The sequence below is a fragment of the Danio aesculapii genome, chromosome 17, assembly GCF_903798145.1.
Source record: "Danio aesculapii chromosome 17, fDanAes4.1, whole genome shotgun sequence".
Lineage (NCBI taxonomy): Eukaryota > Metazoa > Chordata > Actinopteri > Cypriniformes > Danionidae > Danio > Danio aesculapii.
Window position 1 is genome coordinate 22,004,451 of NC_079451.1, and position 13,783 is coordinate 22,018,233.

Genomic DNA, 13,783 nt, shown 5'->3' on the forward strand with positions numbered 1-13,783 from the left:
TGCTGAACTGAACTGAGTGTGTTGTAAGCAAATAAAGCCATAACAAAAACATTGTATCTGCAAACACAACCATTCGTTCATATGTGCATGAATGTAAACTGTAACCATAAATAGCACAACACTCTGACCAACCTAATGCCATGTGACAGATTGTTTCTTATTCATTACAAACACATGCACGTGCCACAGCTCTGCCTGTACATTGCATGGCTGTTGAAAAGCAACAGAGGCACATAAAAATACATGATAGCACAATGTTCAGTTGTTATTGTCACTCAGTTGCCCTTGAAAACCAGACGGTCAGTTCATATGTCAGTTATCACTCCCTCATGGAGACCATTATCAACTATAGCCCTGCTAAACATAGTCACCATAATACAAAATGATAGGCTGACTATAGTAAACAGCAGAGATCTTGACAATTAAAACCAAAAACTGCTTTCTTTTAGCACTTAACTGTCACCTTTCATTCGTAGAGTAATGAAAAGTTTCGTTTCACTGCACTAATCTAATGACATAGCCAGCAGAGACTTAAAACATGCATGGATTCTTTTCTGCCCTTCACAAAGACTTTAACTGACACAGAGAATAGTCATTTTTAGATTGCCTATTTAAGTAATACATGTCGTCTGACATTTTGTGTATTCCCCAAAAAATCCGCTCCAGCAGCTTTAATCTCTTATACCAGCAACAAGATAATCCAAAGTTCACTGGGCTGCAGTGAAAAAGCCTTTACTGATGGTTCATGACAAACGTTGGGTAGAGCTGACAGATCATTTAAAACAAAACACATTCTCCACCTTCAACGTCAAATAAATGTAATAAATGTTCCAACAATGATAATAAAAACCCACACACACTGTAACCTTGAAAAATAATAAGCATTATGTAACCGGCACATGCCCTTTATGTCCTTTTTTTAATTAGATGTAAACTTTGTCCTTTAGTTACTTAAAGCATACAAAATTGAAAGCACTATCACATCTCTAGATGATCAACCCTTAAAATACCAAACTTGATGTATACCCTCTAATTCATAACAGAATATTATATCTAATAAATGGTTTAATTCTGGAGTCTATCAATTTTATATTCCTGCGCATGCAATCTCTGTACTTGCTACTGGCTATGTTTAACATCTAAGCAGTTTTAGCCAAACAGACAGTAATTCTTTTCGCATTGAAAATAGCATAATTTCGTGGTCAAATAATAATGTTAATATAGTTGAGCTTAGAGTAACACAATGCAGGATTTGTGGGATCTCAGGACAAGCGTATCTCTCTTTTCAGATGCTGCCACAATCCTTCAACAGCCAGAATGTTCCACATGAGTGCTAACCAGGGCAACAATTCCAGCAATTACCGAACACAGTGTACCTCAGCAGATATTCATCTCAGACATTCGTGCCTGTGATGAGCAAGAAACCATCTGTGGTCAGAAAGTAATGAGGAAGTTTGGAAGACTAATCCAGGAGTATAGCCTACGTTACGTCGACAGAGCTTTTATTTGCTCAGCAGTCGGACAGTATTTCAGGGCTTTTTGCCTGTGCAGTACTTTGCCCTTTAAATTGGCTGGCTCAGATGGGTGCTGTTTCAGACAGAACAACGGTTGCCTTGGCAGAGAAGAGAGTCTGTTCTAGAGCAAAGCTCGGGTAGCAGGACACATGCAGCAGGATTGTTTCCAGTAAACAAGTTCAGATTTCAAACTATGGTAGACTTGCATTTCTCAGTGCACAATCCATTTTGGCTGCTATAAAAACACTATAGGGCTTATTGTTTGGTACAAGAGGCCAGTACTCACCCCATCATCTTCTGTTTCTTTGACAAAGAACGCCTCTCCATTTTCACCCAGTTTCATGTGTAAACTAACCGGCTCCCCATTTATCTCAATGTCAACCTGAGGAGAAATGAAACATGGAATGCTGTCACTATAATAGACAATTTACAGCTGTAAACCTTCTGCAACACAAGGCCCATAGCAATTCTAATTATATCTGATCTTCAAGCAACTGCTTTCCCCTTCAGTCTTCAACTTGATTTACGTCCTTGTGCCCATGGCTTTAATATATTTAAGATCTCTTATCCTCCACATTTCTATATGTAGAATTCAGAAACTCATGTTTTTAGTGACACCAGTGGCCCTTAAGTGAACTGCAGCCAGCAACTTTTGGACTTGCACTTCAGGACTTTCAACATACAAGTGGGGATTGAATGTGTTTCCATGCTCCAATACACTTATTGTTTAATTAGAGTAAAAATTTAAAATATACTTTTGTGGGAATATACTGATATCAAACATCCAGACACCACTGTCACATTCCAGAGAAGCATTTAGATGAATATGCAAGTTTAATGGTGAGAAAACAGCTGTAAAAAAGCAGCATCTTATCATAGTGACATGGGAATTTTTGTATGTTTATATTTATATTTAATTAGAATGTAGCACTGTGGTCCTGCAAGACACAACATTCATTCTACTGTAAATCCTCATGTGTAGTAGAATGAATTTGAGATGATATATGGATGGATGGATGGATGGATGGATGGATAGACCAACAGACAGTATTAGACAGACAGTTATAGATTTTTGCATGAACTATCCCTAAAGTACACAAGATGAATCAGTGAACTACATAAAAAATCTGAATACTTTAAAAATACTTCATAAAGATTTAAGGTACTGAGGTATTGAGGTATATATATATATATATAAAAGACAATAAAATAATAAAGGTTTTTGTATTAAGCACTCCTAAAGTACACACAAGATGAATCAATGAACTGCTAAATTGCAAAAATATGTACAATTGCATACTCTGCCACCCTAAAACAAGTCTGTGCTAGTGCTTACCACTTTCTCCCGGGAGCGCAGCACTCCCATCTTGCCGAATCTGACATGAAACGGTGAGCACTGCAGTGTGCCATCAGGCTGACGCACCACAATGACATCGATACAGCCAGAAAGAGTGGCAGGATTAAGACCTCTGTACAGCTCCTTCACCTGCACGAAAACCTGACCGGCCAGCTGACCCACGTAGTTCATGGTCTGACTCTGAAATGGAGAACAAGGGGGGAGACTAAAGTGAACAACGTGACATAGGCCACCATCACCATCTTATATCAGTTTGTGGAGCTCTGATCTCTTTTGCTGTCACACATAACTTTTTTAATGATCTGCACTCCAGCACTAAAATTAATAACTTTCTGTGTTAAAGTGCACAGTCAACTATGCAAAGTCAAGTGTGAGGTTGATGAGCCATCTGTGTGTGTTTAGAGTATGATGATAATAACACTCAACATCTCTATATAAACAGTCGTCTACTAGTCGACTATGCAAAATTGTGCAGCTGCAGGCTTAAAGAAAAAAAAAAAACAGAGCAACGTAGATCTAACAAAAATATGCTGTCTTGCTTAACTCAAGTCAAGATCTCTTTGTCAATTTAGGTGAAAGGTAAAATATTATCATCGAACCCCCTAAAGACCGCAATCGGTATTGGTAGACTCAATGACATTGCTCAAACAAGGATTACAAGTAGTGTTCTTTAAGCATTGCCAAGGATCTGCCATGCAACCCAGAAAACTACTGCCTCTGTGTAATGCACAACAAACATAATGTTTAAAGTAATTAGCTAATTGCAGGTCTGCAATTAAACAAAAAGAGCTTGTGTGCACTATTACAATCTGCAAGCTAGGGCTTGTGCACACCAGACAAGGCAAGACAAGTTTTCATGGCATTAATGGGGAAAAAAAGGAAAAAAATATGTTTGTGTGTGTATGCTCTTTACAATTCACACACTTTTACCCAATTAATTTTCATGACTTGCCCATGAACTCTCCGGCTGTTCATGAGTGCTGAAAAGGGATTTATTTAGAAATCATTTTACAAAGATTGCTGGACTGATTTCCATGGCAGGTGCCAATTTTTCTGAATGAACAGAATTAAACGTTTATATTTAGTACTGTACAAATGGCCCTCAGAGGACAGACCGAAGCTGCCTGTGGTCAAATGTTCCAAGCCCTGAAATATTTCTGGGAAATGCCAGAATATGTGTATTCACTGTAGACTAATCCAGGTCACAGTTTTAAAATTCCATAATCGTTCAAAGCTTTCCAGAGCTTATAAACTATTAGAAAACCTGACAACCTTATTCACCCAAAAAGAGCTGCCCCCAAGGTGACCCTGTGGTTATGTAAAAAACCTTCAAGCAAGTCTACATTGCTCATACAAAACAGACTGATCCTTCACATTTACACACACAGTCACATGGGACTGACATGACTCCAGTGGTTATGCTGTTAGATATCGATGCCAGTAATAGCATGGGCATCCAAATGTACAATGCAGTATCATAACAGAAATGGCAAACGACTCAATTCAACAGAAAAAAACGAATATTCTCCAGATAATTAAGTCATTCTTTCTATTGATGTCTAGAAAACGTGTACCATCGGATTAATAATTGCAAGATTTTTTTATAGAAACCGAATGTCATGGATCATTACAGTCTGAGGCAATATGACCGTAATAATCATCGTCGTGCCCTTTCGCTGTGCATATAAATATATATTAACCCAATCAAATGCATGCATGCATTTACATACAGGGGATGAGTATAAACAAGATGGCAATGGGAGGGATGAAACTCCCTGTAATACGTACGTGGGATGCGGCAGACGCGTTAGGATGTCATTGCCATTCAAAAGCACTTAGTGGATCCTCGTTTCCCTCTGATTTTCGCTGCTCCTCGTTCATCTATTTTGTCTCTACCACTGTTTGTTGACTGACTGTTGTATTTAAAGCAGGGTGGAAACTGCTTGCAGTGAGTAGCAGTCCCTGCCTCTGCAGCTGACATCACAGTTAACCCTTTACGCTCATCTACCCTGCGACGCGACAAACAGAAATAAGCCTCCGTTTACAGTCTATGAAGCGGACTACTGTATCCAATAATATGCGCGCGACGCGTCTCTCACGTTCAGGGTCATGACGTCGCTACCTATTGGGCCAATCAAGCACTTTGTTTATGAGACGCAACGCGACTAGAACGCTCCTAATCAACACGCAACACAGCGTAGAAACCATTACTTGTTCACTACAAGGCATTATCGATTTATTTTGAGCATCATTAACATTATTGTTACTGTTTGCTGTTTACTAATAGACTAATTTATGTCGATTGAAATGATCATGACGATAAACACCTTTTACGTTGCGTTTTGTTTTCACATTTATCTGCTATTTATATTTAATTATGCTGAATCTGACAGTTTAGTGGTGAAATTATGCTGAACAAGCGCTGTATTGAATGCACACGTTTAATGGATTTAACATACACTGCTCACGTGGCAGGAAACCTGCAGCAGCTGAACTGGCAATCGAATGTTTACAATAGCGTGTGTGTGTGTGCGTGTGTGTGCGTGTGTGTGTGTTTGGCTATGGCTGTGGCTGTCATAGAAAAGAATAAACGTTGGTGTACTATTCCACCATATCACCATATGCTGTTAAAAACAGATTTAGGTTCATGTCTACCATTAGCATAGTTTTCTACATGTACAATAATATAATATTGTAATAACATATGTAATGCAGTAATAAAATGAGAAAGTATGTCTCTTTGATACTGGATGTTGCTTCCAATGGTACTGCAAAGTATGGCATCACAGTAACATGAAGAATAAATATATAATACGATAAGAATACAAATGCATTACATACAGAATGTAAGTATCTGCTGAGAAAAGGCAGTCGATAGACATGTTTGATTGGCATCAAAAAGTTTGAATATCCCTGTCACTTTGACGCTAAATGTTGACCCTGCTATGTTTCTAATCCATAAGTTCTGCAAAGATATTAGGATGGTATTAATATAGTGCTGTGGCACTTGGCAGTATTACATTTTAAAAGAAAAGGGACTCACTCTTTTGTTTCTTATAATTAAAGCAGTGATGTGTCAGCAGATGTCCTTCATCCAACATTTCTTTATAAATCTGGGTAATATTAGTAGTGTGTGCGTGCGTGTGTGTGTGTGTGTGTAAATATGTTATATATATAATTTATTTAATTTTTGTTTGTCAATGCATACAAAAATGCATGTGTACTAAAGTTAGGCAGTGCATCTTTGCAGATTATATCTAGATATTAAGATCAAGATAATGCTTTGGGTGTTTTTGACACCACTAAAAACATTGTTCTCATTCTGCATAGCAGTTATTGTAGTGTAGTGTACTGTGGTAACCCCAGTGTCCTTTAAGAGGAATTTCAGACCCTGTGTTTGTGCAAATGGTGTGTGTGTGTGTGTGTGTGTGCGTGTGTGTGCGTGTGTGTGTGTGTGTGTGTGTGTGTGTGTGTGTGTGTGTGTGTGTGTGAGAGAGAGAGAGAAAGAGTTCGGGAAATGCTGCCTTTCTCTGATTTATTCCCTGGATAAACCAGCACACTATAGTACATTCCAGATACACTGGCCGGGTTTCTAGGAATTGGAGAATGTGATTTAGGGGCTCTTGGGCCTGAGGAGACTACTAATGCTCTGTGTAACAACAATGTTCTAGTGTAGAAAATCATATAATGGATTGACATGGTGAACAGATATTAACAAATAATGATGTAATGTATATGTATGAAACATTTATACCATGTGTTTTCTTCCACTCATTTTGTAAACAGTATATAAATATAATTATAAATATAATATATATATATTCATGCTGTTTATCTGTAAAACTGTTTCTCTGTTGCTATGGAATGCTTCTAAACATTTTCTCTCTGTAAACTGAGCACATGGCTGATTGTGAAATAGTGTACATTTCCTAGAAATCCGGTGTATACATTCACGTGGGGGAAGGGGGAGTCGTCTGGGATGGGCCGTCTCCACCAATCAGAGGCAGAGGGGCCTGTGACAGCAGGCATGTGGGGTCATGTGTTGATTAAACTGCTGACCTTACTAATGTAGGAGGGAAGAGTGACACTGAGACTCTTCACTGAAGTTGTTTTTCTGCATCACTTCATTGTATTTCTGACGTCCCGGAGCAGTACAGCATGTACCGTATGCAAGCAAAAAGGGATCCTGTTTAGTTACTAGGGGCTGGGTTGTAAACAAGTGAAGGAAGTGTGATTGATTAAATCACATTGTGTAACAATGTGGAACTGTGTGTGTCTAAATGGGTGCAAATTCATTATGATGTTAGAGCAAATGCAATTCATTTACATTGTATGTTGATTAATTAATCAAATTAATAATTAATAATGCATTTCAATATTTGTTGAGGGATTCCCCAAATTAAAGCCAGTTCACAGACAATACAAAGGCAATATTCATTTTATCAGGTCTTGTTAGATCAGTGTGTGTTGCACCTGCATTTGTTGGCCAGCACTGGTTTTCACTGATTTCACAGACTTCAAAATTTAAAAACAATAAGGTGCATAATCCCAAAATTAGCTAGTTTTCTGTTTTAACATGTTCAAACCAGAATTGTTCAAACGGTAGTAAAAAATACTTGAATAATACTTACATTTTGTATGGACATGATTTAAAAAAAATGTAAAAATCCTAAAAAAATAATCCTGAAAATAATTGCCACTGTTTACGATCAAAAATTACTAATTTATAAATGAATGGGGAACTAATTTTAAACAATTCAAACTACTTGAATTGTCAGGTTTATGATTAAACATGGTTAGCAATTCTTAAATAAATCAAGTAGCATAAGCTGTGCATACTACTAATACTAATAATATTAATAATATTAAACATTTGGAGCAAGTGAAAGTGGGCAGTATTTATTTTATGAAATCATTAAAATAAACAACTGACAGAAGTCTACTGAAACAGGGACATTTACACATAGGAAAACAAAAGGAGGCAATAAGTGTGGTCAGAAAAGGTGTGGTAAGTAAATGACTATTGAAACCAACTATGGAGACAAACAAGAGTAAACTGGGCACAGCACAGAAACCTAAGGTCCTGATATTAGGATGCATAAATTGGGCCTAAAGCGTTTTAAAAGCTTGTCCACATTTTGCGCTCACAGGATTTACACGAGAACAAAGAAACATGGGTTGTGGGGCTCATGTCATGTCCACATACCAAACGTTTATAATTCAGCTAGGTATATATTTTATATCCAGTTATATCTCACCTTTAAAATATTTTAAATATAGACGATAATGTATATAAGTTATTATGACATAAATGCAAAACTGAAAGAAGTTAAATTATGTTAAATTATGTTTCTTATATTTCTATTTACAGCATGTAAATTGTGCAATGTTAAATTCAGCAAAATGCCTAATTAAAAGCAGATACCCACCCATTGAACCAGGAAATCAGGAAAGAAGTCAAAAGTGGAAAAAAAAGACAACAAAAAATGTAACCAGAGGTGTAAATAGAATTGTGTCTGCCTTGTCTACTTGTGATCCGACTGACTAAGTGCATCTGTTACACCAGCTGTAAACAGGGCCTAAAATTCCAAGACAAAATTAATAATAATACAGAAAACATATATAGTGCATTCATTTCATTGTGAACAAAAAAATAAAACACATTAACAGTACCATAGTTTTTTACCTTACTCATGTATTTGGGTTTCCCTCACTGTAAAAAAAAGTCCAGGTTCCACATAATCAATTACTAAATTATTAATTAAATAAAAAGTAAATGAAAGTGGATTGAACAAGAAACTATTAAGTTGGCAAAAAAAAAAAACATAAAACTCGATTAAAATGAGTAGTTTGAGCAAAGAGCGAACATCATTTTTGAGTGCTGGATATACGAGTAAGAGAACATGACAAGGAAATCAAAAGTTGTTTTAGTATAATTTTAGTCATCTTGAGTCTTGTTTGGTCCGAGTGGGAATATTTTAAAGTTGAAGGAACAAGAGTGTAGATATCTACCTTCTAAATCTCACACACCACTCTAAACGCAAAATTGGAAACCAAAGAACAGGCTTGGCTGGAAGATCATGCTGATGTCTGTTTATTGTCAATCAAGCTAAAGACCCTGTTCTCAATAAATAAATAACAGCAAAACAGTTTCCCTGGTGTTAGCACAATCAGACTCTTGCTCTGCTGCAATGCTATTCAAGAGCTTTACGTTAGTTATTTCAACCTTGACATAGCACTGCTGATAGTTACATGAATTATTCTAATCCTGTATCTGCACTCTCATAAATAAAGGTACAAGAGCTGTCACTGCGGGTGATACCTTTTCAAAGCGTACACATTTGTACGTAAAGGCTCCATATTAATACCTCAAGGGTACATATTAGTACTTAAAAAGTACAAATGTGTACCTCCTAAAATTTCAAAATACTAACATATATTTTTGAGGTACCAATATGAACCCTTTAAGTATCTTTTAAAAATGTACCACCCCAGTGACTACTCTCATAGCTACCCAAACAACCTAGCAGAACTGATGCTACTTCTGCACAGGCAATAACCATTCATATTTTTTTCCAGAAACATGTGAACATTTTGTTTGTATAGCACTTGAGAACAAACAAAACTATGCAATATACTCTTAATATATGAATCATGCATGAATCATAATCATTACTGGGTTGTTTAATGGCTGCAGCAGTGATTATATAACAACGTACAGATCGTGACCTGCACTGAGTTCTGCAGAACACTTTAATTAAGCATCTTATCTTTCCTTTTATTAAAAATACTCTGGTCTAATGAGAACATTGCACCAACATCCTGTTCATGTCATTGCAGAATGACACCGCTCAAAGGTTGAATGCAAACCCGGGTTGTCTTTGGTAATGCCAGTGTAACTTGACACAATGACGCACTCAATGCTCTTTGGTTCTAGGTCACATGACAGGCTCTAGAAGCAGCTAAATCACAAGTTCACGATGTTCCTGACGATGACCGTCACCTAGTTGGGGACATCTGATACATAGGTGCCAAAAACTCATATTTCACAGACTAATCAAGAAGAATCATATTGTAAAAAATAAAAAGGCATGATTATTTGTAGTCCTACACTTTAAAACATTTAACACAAATGTGTGCATATCTGCTTTTTCATCGTGCATGTGGATGTACAGTTTTGCTTTAATATACTATCAGCTCATTCTTGAGATGACGTTCTTTTGTAAATAACCAATAATACAAGCTGTACAGTCAGCACAAAGATGCTAGGAATAAGCAATGAAGCTACACTAACATTAGTAAAAAGATCAAATCTAAAAACTAGCGTTAAAATATGGACAAATCACACTGTTAGGTACATTTTTCATATATTAAATGTATTGCCCAATTTTAATCCAGTGGTTAGGTTTGTCCATACTTAACCCAAATTGGAGTTGAAGTAATACAGCATATTTTAGAATGTACACCCTAAAAATGCTGGGTTGTTTTGTCTCAAATTTGGGTAAACTACAGTCCAACTCACATACAGTATTAGGGTAAAAAATGTTATGTACAAAAATGCATCCCAATGATGTGGTTAAAACAGTCAAAAACAAAAAGCAATTAAAATCACTCCAAATTTCAGACAAATCACACTGTTACCCATGTCCAGCTCGTCTCATTTGGACCAAATCTCTCATCGTATTCTTCCACTTGATCCTCTGCTATCATGATTCCATTATCCAATCGCTTATTTGAAGTCTTTACTGAAAAGCTTAGACTAGTCCTTAAGCAGTGCTTGTTCTGACGGCTGAGCAGTGATCTATATACTGTGTTTGAAGGTGTTTTCGTATACTAATTTTACCAAGTGTGTTCTTGGAATGGTGTCCACAGGCGAAACATGAGAGGTCTGGCATGAAGAGCTCAGGCCCTCCCTGAGAGAGGGGATATCACTACGGCTTTCACACAATCAGCATATTTATAGGCTGTAATAAGCAAACATAAACATGTACGCATAATCTATAGATCAACCCCATTCATGCACACCAACACAACAAACTGATGCTAATGAGATATGTTTTATCATGCGGATGTTATGCAAATGTCATTTCGACAACATATGAAAACTATTTTGTTTAGCTGCGTTTGATTTAGAAGATTAAAATGAATGTTTTTGTTTTAGTTGTGCGTACTTTGCACAGAAATAAAAATTTAACATTGCACGCTATTTAAACAATAATAATAATGCAAGTTCTTTTGTAATGGTATGTTTATATGACAAATAATAATGCACTTTTTAAAAAATGCTTGTAACTGAATCGCTGTCAGTTTGCACGCAGTTTACCACAGCAGAATCAAATAATTATTAAAATATGAAGTTATTAAAAAGACATGAACTCATTTAGGCTGCAACAGCTGAGAGTGTGATAATACTAATGTTATTTTTAAGTGTACATGTTACAGTTCCAGGGAAGCGTCAGATCATGTCACATGGGATTTTTAGGAGGGGCCGGTTGTGCAGTGAGACTGACCCTTAGCCCACCACAGATAGCCAGAATGTACACTTGCAACATGAGTCCCCGTTTCCACATGCTTCAGAGAATATGCCATAAACATGACTGTGTAGTGTGTACATCTATTTACCCAACTGTACATCTACAGATATTAAATTGTGTTAAATAGTTGAATGGCTGAAAATGAAAGCGGCCAACACAAATGGATCCCTACACACTCACATCTGCTGAATTTATTTCAAGTATGCAGTGCTCAGTGATTGCTATAATTCATTGCAGGTCTTCTAACAGTATCATGTCATCCATGAACCTCTGTAGTCCATCTAGAGACCATGGAGGCCGATGGTGATTTTTAAATATTAGGTTGATGTTTTCCAGAATCCTTTTCTTTCCTCAGCCAGCTTTATTGTACTCCTAGCCATACTTTGATGTGATCAATTCTTCTTTTTTCTTCCCTACTCGCTGTTTCTGTTTCTCTCTACCATTATTTTAATGAATCTTTGTTCTCCCATCTCATATGCCCAAACAGACCCAATTTGCATTCCTTAATAATGTCACAAATAATCTTTCCTCATCTCGGGTCTTTTCGAATTGTTTCATGTCACCTTTTGTCTCCATCCATTCTTAAGGATCTTTCTGTAACATCTCCTTTCAAAAGCATTCAACTTTCAGTGTCTTGTTTAAATGTTTCAGTCAAAAGTACATTGGCAGTATATTGTCCTTATTCTTGATGTAATAATAATAATATAATAACTATATGACTAGTTGTAGAATTGGGGGGTGCATTTGAAGCATTCCATTAGTACATTAATTTGTCATTAAACAGGAATGCTAAACAACAAATATTATAATATACAGTAATCTGAATGCATTTTTAATGTAAAATAATGCAAAATGCTTAAACGTCATAAGGAACATTTCATTATGTTATTATTTCTTAACTTGAGGTTAAATGTTTTAAACTGCTTGCAGAGTTGACAATAGCAGAGTTGACGTTTTCTACTACACTACCTGACTACTAAGTCTTGTCGTCGATCTCAGTTGTAAGAGCAACAAATAATAACTTGACTTGATCATTTGGAAAAGTGGCAAAAGGTAGATTTTTCTGATGAATCATCTGTTAAACTGCATCCTAATCATCACAAATATTACAGAAACCTATTGGAACCTGCATGGACCCAAGATTCTCACAGAAATCAGTCAAGTTTTGGTGAAGGAAAAATCATGGTTTGGGGTTACATTCAGTATGGGGGCGTGTAAGAGATCTGCAGAGTGAATGGCAACATCCACAGCCTGAGCTATCGAGACATTTGTGCTGCCCATTACATTACAAACCACAGGAGAGGGCAAATTCTCCAGCAGGATAGTGCTCCTTCTTATACTTCAGCCTCCAGATCAAAGTTCCTGAAAGCAAAGAAGATCAAGGAGCTCCAGGATTGACCAGCCCAGTCACCAGATATGAACATTATTGAGCATGTCTGGGATAAGATGAAGGAGGAGGCATTGAAGATGAATCCAAAGAATCTTGATGAACTCTGGGAGTCCTGCAAGAACACTTACTTTGCCATACCAGATGACTTTACTAATAAGTTATTTTGGTCATTACAGAGATGTATGGATGCAGTCTTCCAAGCTCATGGGAGTCATACACAATATTAATTATTTTCCACTGCACTATGACTTTATTTTCTATGCTGTACATTATTTCTGTTAAGTCAGACCTTACTGTCCTTAATAAAAAATCCAGGCATGATCATATGTTATTTTGGTAAAATAGGCGTAATCTAGAGGTCTTTGCCTCTCATATAAGCCACTTCTGGTACCAAATGATCAACTAGAAGTCAAGTTATTATTTGCTGTTCCTAAAACTTGGATGGCAACAAGACATTTGTCAGGTAGTGTATTCTGGGCTTTAGCTCAATATGCTAATCTCAATCCAGATAACACAAGGCATGTCTAAAACTGATTGTAGAAATAAAAATAGAAAGAAAGTGAATGAAAATTTCATTGAAATATTACAATAATAGAGTTGACATTAATAATCTATTGCTATATCCTAAACATTTTGAACAAGTTAAGAGAAGAATAAATGGCTGCCAAAGTGAAATTATTTGGATCAAGTCACTTGCTTTTTCTATCAGTGCTTAGATTGTCATGCCTTTTATAACTGATAACAGAGTTGACAAGAATGTAGGGATAGAAACTATTTTTTTCATTACTAAAAGAATAAATAATACAGAAAATAAATAAAAACTATTCATTTAAATGAATGCACAATTAAGCACATTTGGGATGTGGAGAACGGGAGATTCACATCATGGATGTGCAGCCGACAAATCTGCAGCAACTGTTTGATGCTATCATGTCAACATGGACCAAAATATTTATTTAATTGAATGTATGATTGAGGAGCCAAACAT

General features: G+C 36.5%; 1 protein-coding gene across 2 annotated transcripts in view; it reads right to left on the bottom strand.

The window, feature by feature from the left end:
* lpin1a (lipin 1a) overlaps positions 1–10,699 on the bottom strand; it is a 27,469-nt gene extending 16,770 nt beyond the window's left edge. The window contains exons 1-3 of one of the 2 annotated variants that reach the window (XM_056476488.1): positions 10,513–10,699; positions 2,851–3,051; positions 1,801–1,896 (exon numbers count right to left, since the gene is read on the bottom strand). In XM_056476488.1, coding sequence (XP_056332463.1) covers positions 1,801–1,896; positions 2,851–3,051; positions 10,513–10,581 — 366 coding nt within the window. In that variant the 5' untranslated portion in view covers positions 10,582–10,699. Of the gene's footprint in view, positions 1–1,800; positions 1,897–2,850; positions 3,052–4,659; positions 4,893–10,512 lie in introns of those variants that run through there. The other variant, XM_056476489.1, reaches the window with a different exon arrangement.
* Positions 10,700–13,783: the final 3,084 nt, after the last annotated feature.